This window comes from Protopterus annectens, chromosome 10.part0, assembly GCF_019279795.1.
Source record: "Protopterus annectens isolate FY-2018-M chromosome 10.part0, PAN1.0, whole genome shotgun sequence".
In the NCBI taxonomy this organism is placed as follows: domain Eukaryota; kingdom Metazoa; phylum Chordata; order Ceratodontiformes; family Protopteridae; genus Protopterus; species Protopterus annectens.
Window position 1 is genome coordinate 1,636,857,168 of NC_056744.1, and position 12,303 is coordinate 1,636,869,470.

The 12,303-nt window shown below is 41.5% G+C and overlaps 1 protein-coding gene and 1 long non-coding RNA gene across 2 annotated transcripts in view; one reads left to right on the top strand and one right to left on the bottom strand.

The window, feature by feature from the left end:
• The window catches only part of LOC122813824 (complement factor B-like), a 436,913-nt gene that overhangs the window by 374,226 nt on the left and 50,384 nt on the right, over positions 1 to 12,303 (bottom strand). Inside the window, exons 3-4 of the mRNA XM_044086351.1 lie at positions 10,656 to 10,841; positions 9,947 to 10,120 (exon numbers count right to left, since the gene is read on the bottom strand). Coding sequence (XP_043942286.1) covers positions 9,947 to 10,120; positions 10,656 to 10,841 — 360 coding nt within the window. The remainder of the gene's footprint in view (positions 1 to 9,946; positions 10,121 to 10,655; positions 10,842 to 12,303) is intronic.
• LOC122813825 overlaps positions 1 to 12,303 on the top strand; it is a 176,571-nt gene that overhangs the window by 41,101 nt on the left and 123,167 nt on the right. The gene's annotated exons all lie outside the window — the stretch shown is intronic.

The following is a 12,303-nucleotide window of genomic DNA, read 5'->3' on the forward strand; positions in this document are numbered from 1 at the left end:
GGATCATGTTTGATGCTATTCAGCATTAAAATGCAGAGAACTGTAGAAGAGACAGCTCTTATCCAGGGTTGCTGAACAATGGGAGTCTGTTGCAGTCTGCTAGTTTGCTCAACTGCTATGTTTGTGCTGGTTTGACATTGTAGTCAATGCATCATGAATTCCGTGTGTACTGTAGGTATAAGTGACAAAAGGTGGCCACTTCAGGGCTTCTCATATGAACTCTCTGAGAGTGCTCACCTGTGATATGCACCATGTTTTATGGGGAAAGAGCTGAGATCCAGAGTTTTACACAATAAGCACGAGGTGCAATGAAAAGGATGCTTGGCCTTCAATCCATGGCTCACAAATAGGCACAGTCTGTTAGTGAACCACACTTCTGAATGCACAGAGGTGATTATGCAACAAAGGATGACATAAAATGTATGTAGCACTGCTACACTGGACATTTTTCATTCTTATCAGTACACTGGGTATCTTACCCAGTGTGGCATGTAACACTGCCATGCTGGGTGCTTTTCATTCTCATCAGTGTACTGAGTATTCCGTTATGCAGTGTGGCATGTCGCACTGCCACATTGGACATTTTTCATTCTCATCATGCACTGAATATTCTGTTATGCAGTGCAGCATGTAGCACTGCCAAACTGGACATTTTTCATTCTCATCACTAAATTGAGTATTCTCTTACACAGTGAGGCACATTATATAGTGAAGAGGTTAGCAGTATTTTATAACTTAGAAGAACAGAGTATATAAGGTGGGTTGGGGTAGTGTCCCTTTACACAGGTATGCAGACAGCACACCAGATTCATATGCTCTACAAGTGATTAACACTCATGCCATCTGGGGGCAACATTAATGCACACTGAAAGGAAGTATGGTAGCTTCCAGAATAGGGCAGAAAAGGAAATGCTAGGGTCTCGGAACAACATGATGTTAGGAAAAGTATCATTTGAAAACTTACTGGAGCAGAATACTCAAGATGCTTGGGACACCTATCCTTTGATGTAAGGTATGTGCAGAGTATACTATAACTGTCTGCACAGAAAGTAATTAGCCCACAAAGCATGTGTGTGTGTGTGTGTGTGTGTGTGTGTGTGTGTGTGTGTGTGTGTGTGTGTGTCAGCATTAGTGCAACGCAAAGTGCAGTGTACAATCTAGTACAAAAACTTATAAACCTGTGTTGGCCTCATCACCCATTTCTGCATACTACCTGCAAATATACTCCCTCTTACAAAACTATGTTCTTCTCATTACCCATTTACTACCTGCACACTTACTTCTCATTTACAGACTTGCATTGCACCACCTGCAAATTTACATCTCACTTACAGACCTTTGATGGTCTCATTACCCATTCCTACATACCACCTTTTCATTAATATCCCAGTACAGACCTGTGTTAATCTCGTTACCCATTTCTACATAATATCTGCACATTTACATCTTACTTATAGACCTGTGTTGCTCTCATTACCCATTCCTATGTACCACATGCACATTTACATCTCACTTATAACCATGTGTTACGTCACTTACAGACCTGTGTTTGTCTCATTATCCATTCCTATGTTCCAACTCCCCATTTACATGTCACTTACAGACCTGTACTTATCCTATATACCACCTCCCCATTTGCATGTCAGTTATAGACCTGTGTTCATCCTATATACCACTTCCCTATTTACATGTCACTTACAGACCTGTATTCATCCTATATACCACCTTCGCATGAACATGTCACTTACAGACATGTGTTCTGGGCTCTGTACTCTGTGGTTGCTATCATGCAGTCCTGACTGGTACATTTATTATGCTGGTACTGATGTTAGTATTCTTACATTTCTGCAGTGAGTTACAGCTTGAATACTAATTCTGTATGAGACTAATAAACATACATTATATGCAATTTGTGAGCAGTATGCATGTACATATATATGATCCATGATGAGTGAGTCTGTGTGTGTCTAGGTATGTGTAGGTGTCTGGGTGTGTAAAGGTATATGTGTACTGTGACGCCCATGCACTGGCCCAGCAATCAAGGAGCCTCAATCCTCACCACTAATACCAGTGAGGGGCGTCCACATAGGGGAGGATAACAAATACACATACAGTAAAGTACAATTTCCCTTAAGAGCACACAGAGATCACAGTCAGTCTGGGGCTGGTTTCTCCCTTACTCTCCAGATCCCCAATAAGACTCCCCACTGGCATAGCTATAGGGTCCAGATCTCAGCCTAGTGTGCAAACTAAAACCTCCAGCACCCTCCCTGTCACACACACACTTTGAGATACGAGTTGTATACAAACACACAGACACTCCTGGGGAAGGCTGACGCACATTCTCCAGCTGTACCCCCTTTCTGCCCAGAATAAAAGGTAGTACCGGCTGCCACCACCCACTAATATTTATCAGCTACTAAAAAGGCTCTTATCAAAGGGTATCCAATTATTACTGTGCAATATTATTATCCGAATGGTAAGTGTGACTGAACAGCAAAGCTTATTGGAGTGACTTAGACAGTATGACTATATACATGCAATGTACTCTAGCGCTTAAATTATCTCTACACAAAGTAGCCACAGTTGAAAGGTTTAAAATATTTAATAATAAATAATAAAAACACAAGACAATACTTCTTACTACACAGTGCTAGTCAAGAGTTCAGAGATCACAGGAAAATGCTTAAAATAATACAGTAGAATAGTTTTGGCATCAATACAGAAAAACAATTAGTCTAATCTTCCTATTTCCTAGCTATATTTAAGACAGACGCTGAAGTCTAAGATCCTACTTACATACAGAATACAGGCAGATACTGGTGATAGTGATACTGGATGTTCTTGAGACAAATGCAAAATGCTCTCTGATTCTCTCTCTTTAAATTGATAACACAGTGCTGCTTCACATTACATCATTCTTAACAATTTTCTGTTTTCCCAGGTTCATAGGTTCATAGGAAGGTACTAGGCTATTGGCCCAAGGGCCTATGTAAGCCTAGCCAACAAGGTTCCCTGGCTTACGCCATCCAAAAAAGTTATTTTCCTGTGGCACTGTTGAGCAGAGACACAGAAGTGATCCCCAGGGTGTATTTCCTATTTCCCATCCACTCATTAAGATTTTTCTTGAAGAGTGCTAATGAAGAACTCTGCTTGACATAGATGAGTAAGCCTGTTCCAGAGTATGGGAAGTCTCTGGGACAGGAATCTAACCCTCCAGCATGTCCTGTTTATTGTGGTGACAAGGTTTAGGTCCCTAGAGCATGTAGCTCAGAGGGATTGGGATTTCTTTAGGTGTAGCATGTCCAACAGCTCTGGGTTTGACATAGCTTTATATGTTAGGCAGAGATCACCTCGGAGTAGGCGATATGCTACAGAGTAAAGCTGGAGTTTTCTGAGACGGTTAGTGTAGGGCATTTGTTTGAGGCCAGTAATCCTCTTTGTGAGGTACTTCTGTGGCCTTTCCAGCTGCTGCAGATGTCTTGTGAGGTACATTCCAAAAGGGGCATTGTACTCTGTGATGGGTCTAATGAGTGTTGTGTAGAAAGGAACAATGACCTCCTTTTTTCCTGGATGAGAACCCTGTTATGATGAGGTGTGCCATGTAGAAGGACTTTCAGACTACTGTGACGATGGGTCCTAAGGTCTCTTATCACACATTCGGTGTTAAGTAGATTGCTGCTTATGTGGTAGTTCATGGGTACAGAGTTTTTACCAAAGGGGATGACACTGCACTTTTCGGCATTGAGCTTGAGGCCATGGCTCTGACACCAGGCATCTGTCTCAGCGAGGTCCTTCTGTAGGATGTCCACATCATTTGGGGACTTGACTATGGCTCCTAGTTTGCAGTCATCTGCGCACTTCATTAGCCAGAGGCCTTCTGTGTTAGCCTGTACTTCAGAGAAGTAGATACCAAACAGGAGAGGTCCCAGGACTGAACCCTGTGGTACTCCACTTGTCATTGGTTTGAGGTCAGATTTGGAGTCTGCAACTTTTACAGTGTGGGTTCTGTCAGTAAGCCAGTTGGCAACCTATCTTGTGACATAGGGATTTATACCTAGTTTAGTGAGTTTAGCTATAATTCCAGAATGGGGGATGGTGTTGAAAGCCTTGGCGAGGACAGATAGGCTGTGTGAACCACCTTACTCTCATCTACAGCTTTACTGACTGCCTCAAACTGGGTAGGATCCAGAGTTTGGAGGTTACCAGTGTCTTTGTTTATGAGTTCCATGATGATACGTTCCATGGCCTTGCAGACCAGGTTCGTCAGGTTAATAGGGCGATAGTTCCCAGGATCAATGGTGACTCCCCCTTTGTGGAGTGGAATAACTGTTGCTGTGTGCCATTCAGTGGGCACAAAGCCTGATGCAAGGCTATTATTGAACATGGTGCTTAGGTAGGGAGCCAGTTTGTTCTGAAGTTCATGTAAAACGCAGCCTGGGATGTTGTCCGGTCCCATGGATGCTGTGTTTTTGGCTTTAGAGAGTGCAGCTTTTACCTGCATAGTTGTGATTACAGGGACTCTGCATTCTTACTGCATAAATATGGGCCCTTTATGGGGGGTGGGGGGGTAAAGTTAGCACTGAACCTATCTGCCAGGATGTTGGCAATATCAGTTGGTTCTGTAATTTTTGTGCTGTAACACAGAGCAGATCTGGGTGTTGCCACCGAGATTCTTGACATAGCTATAGAATGCTTTGTGGTTGTCCTTAGAATTAGTGGTGATTTTGTTTTCGTAGCTAGCTTTGGAGGATATTATAAGGGATCTCATCTTTTTACTGAGGCTGACGAGGGAGCTCCTCCACTCATGGGATTTTACTCTCTTTTGCAACCGTTTCTTCCTGCTGTTGTACAGTTTGTTTATGGCAGGGGACCACCAGATTGGCTTCCTTTTTTTGGAGGATAGTGTCTTCGTTCTGTTTGGGATTGCATGATCCATGCACTCGTGTAAGTGCTTATAGAGTGCATTTGTGTAGGATTCAGCAGTTGTAACTGTATTATCCATCTGCATGGGTGTCATGAAGTTAACCACTTCTGCCTTAAGAAGCATGAAGTTGGCTTTGGAGAAATTTTTTACCCTGGTTTCCTTAATGGGGGGTGTGGGTGGGATGTGGATATCAAGGGTGATAAGCTTATGGTCAGATCGGACCAACGAAGAGTTGACTTCAGGTGTGGAACACCGGTCACTCATGTTAGTAATGACTAGGTCTAGGATATTGTTGCCCCTTGTTTGGGTGTGGATAAGTTGATCCAGGGCATTGGAGTTTATGAATTCCAGAAAGCGTTAAGCTAAGGAGTTGGTACACTAGTAGTTTTCCCAGTTAATGGTGGGGTAGGTGAAGTCGCCAATTATTAGGGTGTTTGGTTGAACCCTAGTATTTTCCAGTACATCAAGAAAAGAGGAGTGGGAATCCTAGGGCATGGTGGAGGATCTGTAGCAAGCTACAGTTTGGATTGCAGTTTTCCCCAGAGTTAGTTGCACTTGGATAACCTCGGATGCATTATGCTGAGCAACTAGCCTGGAGGTGTGATTATCCTTAATGAATATGGACACACCTCCACCTTTGGTGTTTCGGTCCAGGTTACATGGCCAAAAAGTGTGGTATGAGTTATAGCCTAGTAGTGCAGGGGTGCTCTCTGGAGGCTTGAACCAGGTCTCAGTCACTGCACAGATATCGATGTTCTCCATTTTAAGGAGTGCCTCGAGTGAGTGCATTTTGAGATTTAGACTTCTAGCATTGAGTAGCATTACCCTCAGTTTTTGCTTGCCTGTTCCTGTTATGGTGGTGAATTTGTCATTTGAACCTTGCCTAAAAAAGGCACTATAGGGGCGGCAAGAGCCTTAGCCAGTATCCGGAATCCCAGGGGTGACAGGTGCAGGCCATCTCTGGCAAAGCATCGTGGTCTGTCGACCATGTCATCCCAAGCAGACAAATACTGGATCTGCTTAGAATGACACCAGAAGCTTAGCCAATTGCTGAAGTCAATCATTTTGTCCTTGTACTGCGTTATCATTTTGGGCGATGGCAGAATGCTACTCAGGGCTATGGTCGTACCTGCCTGGGCTACAAGATCAGAGATCTTCCGTGTCTCTTTTCATGTAGTCCAGGGAGGTACATCTCAGGTCATTCACACCAACATGGACAATGACAGAGTCATATTTGTACTTGTGAATGAGTTATGTGGCGGATCCTGGCACCTGACAGGCAGCTGACAGTAACCCTCTCCTTGTTTAGCCTGGTGAGTGGAACATCAGTGTGTCTGACTATAGAGTCACCTATGACTAGTGTGTTGGGTATGTTGTTTTGCCTTATTGGCTGTGGTTGAGTGGCACAATGAGTCTGTGGCCTATATGTCATTTGGGTTGTGTTGGGGGATGGAGGTCGCTTGCGTTTCTGCTTTGGAGGTTTCTGTTGCTTATACAGATTATTATTAAGAGCCTCCGCAAATGTTTTTGTGTTACTATGTGTGGATTTTGGTGGTGTAGATTTAGTGAGACTATGTGATGAGTGTGGTGTGGTGCAAATGTTTACCTTATCCTCTTGATTGTCAAGTTCAGTCTTGGTTGGAGAGAACTTTATCTCCAGTTTGGCTAGATAAGTGCATCTCTCACAGGTTGTAGTGTTGGGTGGTAGGAGGAGAGGGTTGTCTGTGTACGAGGCAATTTCTACATTGCCTCAAGATGCCCAGATTCATCAAATAGACAGGAGAGAACACTGGGAGCTGACCCTTGGACATGCCTGATTAAAAAACTATTTTCCTGTAGATAAGTGAGGAAAGGGAGTACAACAGCTGTTTTTCTCTAAGCGAGTGAGAAAAGTAAGTACAAAAACTGTTTTCCTCTAGGTAATGAGGAAGGGTGAGTGCTATAGTAATTAGTAGCTTATTTAGTGCTTACAAGTTCTGAACGTGTGCTGAGCACGAATAAGCAAATTTAAGTGCTAAAACTAAGAATCTGTATCTGCACTAGACTAGTTACAGGACAGAAACAAGTGCAAATGCAGGTTTCAAATTAGAAATTTGAGAGAGATGGAAAAGATTGCCCAAACAGCCAATAACTACAATTTCTGGGCCAGAACCACTCCTTATGTAATAGATAGGTTACCTAGTGCTTACCACTCCCACTGATAAGCTGAAAGGCTTCCCTCCAACACAGAAAGGCTTGGGGGGCTCAGAAGCTTGCATACAGTTCTGGATACAGCAAATCTGTATCTGGACTACACTAGTTACAGGAAAGGTAGGAAACAGGCTTACAGTATTTTTTTTTTTTTTTTTTTTTTACAAAAAAGTAGCTAAAACAGCAGTAAAAACAATTCACATGCAATGCAAGCTCGCACACTTGAGTATGTAGCAATATTAGACCAAACACAGTTTAAAAAATGCAATTAAATTAAAAAGGACTAAAAGCAAGTGCAGAAGGAGTTTATTAGGTAGAATGTGGTAAAGAGATGGGACTGGGGGAGTGTCCCAGATCAAATCTACAGTGGGGCGGGCAACTGCAAAAGCCACCAAATTTAAACTACGAGCCAGAAATAGGGAGGGTGGGTAAGACAAAACACTTTCAGCAGAGATCTGAAAAACTATAAGCAACAATTAACAGTTCAAACTCTAAAAACAAAAAAATATACTTAGCTCTGTATATTTCCAGATAGATTGAAAAGCAGTTTCTCAGAACACAGGTTCCAGCAATGAAATGCAGGCTGTTACTAACAGGTCTAATTTTGATCTTGCAGCTGGTTAGGAAGCCAGAGCAATAAAATAAATTATACATGTAAATTCTAGCCATTAACTCTGGCCTCAAAACAATAATAATAATTCCTTCATTTAGACATCTGGGCTCCAAGTTTTGACATCAAACAATTGCACAATGCTTGACTTATCAGCCTTCCTACAGCAGAGTGCACTGTTGTTACATTTTTTCAGTTCCACATTTAACACCATTTTATCTCATTTAAGAGAACAAGCCTGTGGCTTATATTAATGTTTACTAATGGCAGAATTGTCTACAAAATTCTACCTGGTTAGGCTGGCAGCCTTCACCTATCTTCACATGTACAATGTGTGTGTGTGTCTGTATCTGTGTACATCTTCCTTCCTTTCTACTGAAATATGTCTGTGTCTGTGCAGATGTGTATGTTGGGAGGATCATGTGTAAAATAGCACTAACACTGTGCCACTGACAGGACTTCTAAGCACTATCACTGCACCACTGATATGATTTCTAAGCACTAACACTGTGCCATTGATAGGATGTCCAAGCACTAACACTGTGCCACTGATAGGATTTCTAAGCACTACCCTGTGCCACTGATATGATTTCTAAGCACTAACACTGTGCCACTGATAGGATTTCTAAGCACTAACACTGTGCCACTGATAGGATTTCTAAGCACTAACAACATGCACTGATATGATTTCTAAGCACTAACCCTGTGCCCCTAATAGGATTTCAAGCTTTACTTCCTTAGTAACATACCTGACATTAGCTATAGTACTTTCCTGCTTGCATCGTATTGCAGATGGGTCTATATTATGTTATCGACCACTTAGCTCGTCGAACGCCTAAACCTCGACAGCTAAGGGTCAAAAACTGACAATCTCAAATGGCCAGTTAAGAGAATTCTTTCACCGGGAAATAATTCTCTTGACCATGCCAAACTAACATAAACTTCCAACCCGTAAAAAAGTGGGGGGCTTCGCACCCCACACACCCCGATGTTGGGGGCTGTGCCCACCCCACCCCCCTAACTAAATATACCAACTCACACTGGGGAAAGGGCAAATTCCCAACAATGGCCAAGCAAATTCTTTCCCGGTGAAAGAATTTGCTTATTTGGCCGTTCAAGATTGTCAGTTTTTGACCCTTAGCTGTCAACATTTAGGCGTTCGACAAGCTAATTGGTCGATAACATAATATAGACCCCTGCAGACTTGTTTGATAGCTTCAGAACTTTGTGTACCTTATCCTGAATCATGGTAGCATTGTTTTTCCTGCAAATAACTATGAGCTATTATGATGTTTAACAGTAATTCACTATTTCTGATTCACTAATGCACACTTCTCTCTGAACAAAACACTAGCCTTTAATCTGCACTTTATATAGTACTGGCCCTACACAATGCTATCTGTGTTCCTGAATCCTAATGTAATCAGTGAACCCATTCTACAAATTAGAATTGTATCTTCATTTCTCTGGCATATGATCAGGTTATCAAAAACATCAGTTGATAGGCAATATTTTTTGGCTTCAGTTAGTGTTATTTTTTTCAGATATTTTACACTTCTGAATTTGGTATTCATTGATATCAAGTTTCATATGAATCTTGAGACATGTTTGTGTAACACTCAAACCAGACTCCTCACAGGTACAGCAAGTACCAAAGCCCAAAAAACCAGAACCAAACCAAGATAAAGGGCCAGCACTAGTGGAAGTTGCCAAAAAATATACATTTATTAAACAAACATATCAAGACAATTTAGGAGTGTAAACCACCCCAAGTCCAGCACAAAAGTGCCCTGTTAGAAGCAAGCAAACTGGTTTCAGCTATATTAGCCTTCTTCAGTGCATAAATCAAACTAGAAATAGAAAAAAATCACATAAAAACAGTGGTATATATAGCAAATTAAACACATATCAATCAAATAATTAGTGCATAATGAATTCCTATTAAGGATATATTTATATTAAAGAGATATCCATCAAATCACTACTAAACAATGAATTCCTGAAAAATGTTTTAGAGATGTTCATTCAAACCAGGGCTGAACAGACCACCCAATTTGGTTATTCATTTTCTTTCTTTGTTGTTTGACATGTTTGTGTGAAACAAAAGTTGCTCCATGAATCCCTGACCATGTTTTTGTTTATATACAGGGCTCTAAATGAGAGGAGATGGTAGTGCAGCATATAAATACCCTCCTTCTCTACATTCACACCTGGCTTACCTTCGCACCTGGGCTCCTGCCCTGACCACCTGCCATTGCTCATGCAGTGGCGCATGTGTGAACCTCTCAGAATGAATTCTGCAGCACAAGTGTATCGCACAGTGTTCCACTGCCGAAATGTTCTCCCAGTCCGCTGGCCTCCCAGGGGAATGCCAGGATTTGGGCAGAAGCTCTCTGCAAAACAAAAAAAAAAAGAGGATGAAACTGACACAATTATCCTGTATCAAAGCACTCATTTAATTGTGACTAAAATCTTCTGGTTCCTGAATGTCATGACAGTCAGGTTTTATCAGAGAACAACAATGATACAACTCATCACCTCTTCAAGGAGCAGTTATAGTTTCTGTGAATCCTGCATATCTTTTTAAGATTACCAGGTGTAAGCACCAAAACCATTTTGTCAACTCTATATTTCATTTTTATATCATGTGAATTTCCATTTGATTTACTTGTTCACTGTGCTGTTATAGTTCTTTGTGTTAATGTTATATAATTTTTGTCATTCAATGTGGGATGAAACAAATCTACTCAAAGGTATAATCTAAATATACAAAACAAGTGAATAAAGTACTTTGTATCCATTTATGTTAAATTTGAAATTTACAGACCAAAACAGGAAAAGCAGCTGTAGGAAGCACATAAGGTTTCCTGTGTAACTACTTGGTGAATAACATAGGTTGCTACAGGTAATGGTGCCCTAGGTGCTTACCAGCATCATCACAAATCGTAATGCTCCCACTCCATTCACCGTTGGGTTGACAGGTCCTATTTGGGGAGCCAAACAACTTGTAACCATCATCGCACTCAAAGTGTACTGTGTTCCCAACTCTGTATCTTAGCTTCCGTGGATAGACCATGCCATTCTCCAGGGTGATGTACCCAATACAGGTGTAAGCTGGGAAAAGAAAGAAGTTCACAAGTCACAGAGTGCATGGAATATTCATTGTGTGTGTGTTTGTGTGTGTTTGTGTGTGTCTGTGTGTGTCTGTCTGTCTGTGTGTCTGTCTGCCTGTCTCTGTGTCTGTGTGTGTCTGTCTGTCTGTCTCTGTCTGTGCAAAGCTGGGGAGCAGCACAACAAAGGTGTGGCAGACAGAAAAAATACTTTAGGATATTTCTTTTGGAAGAACAATGTCTAACAAATTTTAAAGAAAAAGATCTAGTTAGTTAAGACCTGGATAAAAAAAATGTTCATGTTACATGCTCAGTGTCCATCAAGCACTGCTCACAGTTGTGCAGAAGACAGCGCAAAAAATACATCTATGTCCTGTAATTTTCATGTCAGTAACACTGTATTTACAAGACAAGGGAGTCCCTGATGCAAAATTGGCAAACAGCTTGACACTGTTGTCTGGTACAGTCTAATGACAACAAGCAACATCTCTGCTCACTTCTTACTCTATTTCCCAGAGTAACAGAAGTAGAAGTCAAGCCTGGGTAGGGTTAGAATGAAAACTTGAAGGTTTTACATCGTTTTGCTTTGTTTCCATTTTCAAGTGTATCTTTTTCAGAAAAGAGTACTGGCAGCTTGTGAATGCAATGCAGAAAACCATAAGCTGGTACCATCACATCCAGCTTAGCAGACATGCAAGTAGAAATAGTCACACAAGAATGACCAATGCAAGCTTAATGATTATGGCAATGGAAGAGCTAGGATATAAAGGAAGAGGAGAAAAGGGTGATATGCTGTACACACATACTCTGTATTCTTTGGAGCAAGTGGGAGGGGTGTAGTCAAAGAGATAGCGCAAAGCTAGGGGGGGGGAAAGAATGCAACTTGAAGAGAGTAATCACAAAGAAACACCGTTTCACTGAAATGGTGGCAAGGCTTGGAAACACATTATCAAAGGCAGTGCTAAGATGTAGGTCAGTGGAGAGGGTTCAAGTTTTCCAAAGATAGCATGAAGAAGGAAAAGACAGGGTAAGCGTAACAGTACCTGCAACACATTTTTCCCCTGCATTGCCACCTTAATGCATCATGCAGCAGTGACACATAAAGTGTTTATTGCAAGAGATACAAGAAGAAAGACTTTATCCTTCATACTTTTTATAATCCAGTGTCTAATGGTAATAACTCAGACCTATATTAGTATGTATAAAAGGACAGGTGGTTTACTATCAAAATGTTGAAGTGCAACTATGCTCTTAGTCACATAGCTGACCGAAAATGTTGAAAATAAAAACGCTGTGCTGTAATAAATGCCAAATGGAAAACACTACATTTGACATGCCTGACTTCCATTTTCAAATGTAGGTCAGTCCTTCTATGTTTTTGCAGGGAGCAAGCCTATCCCCATGTGAAGGGCTGCACCCCACACACCCCCTGCAAATTGTATATACCAACTCCAAAATCGCACTAC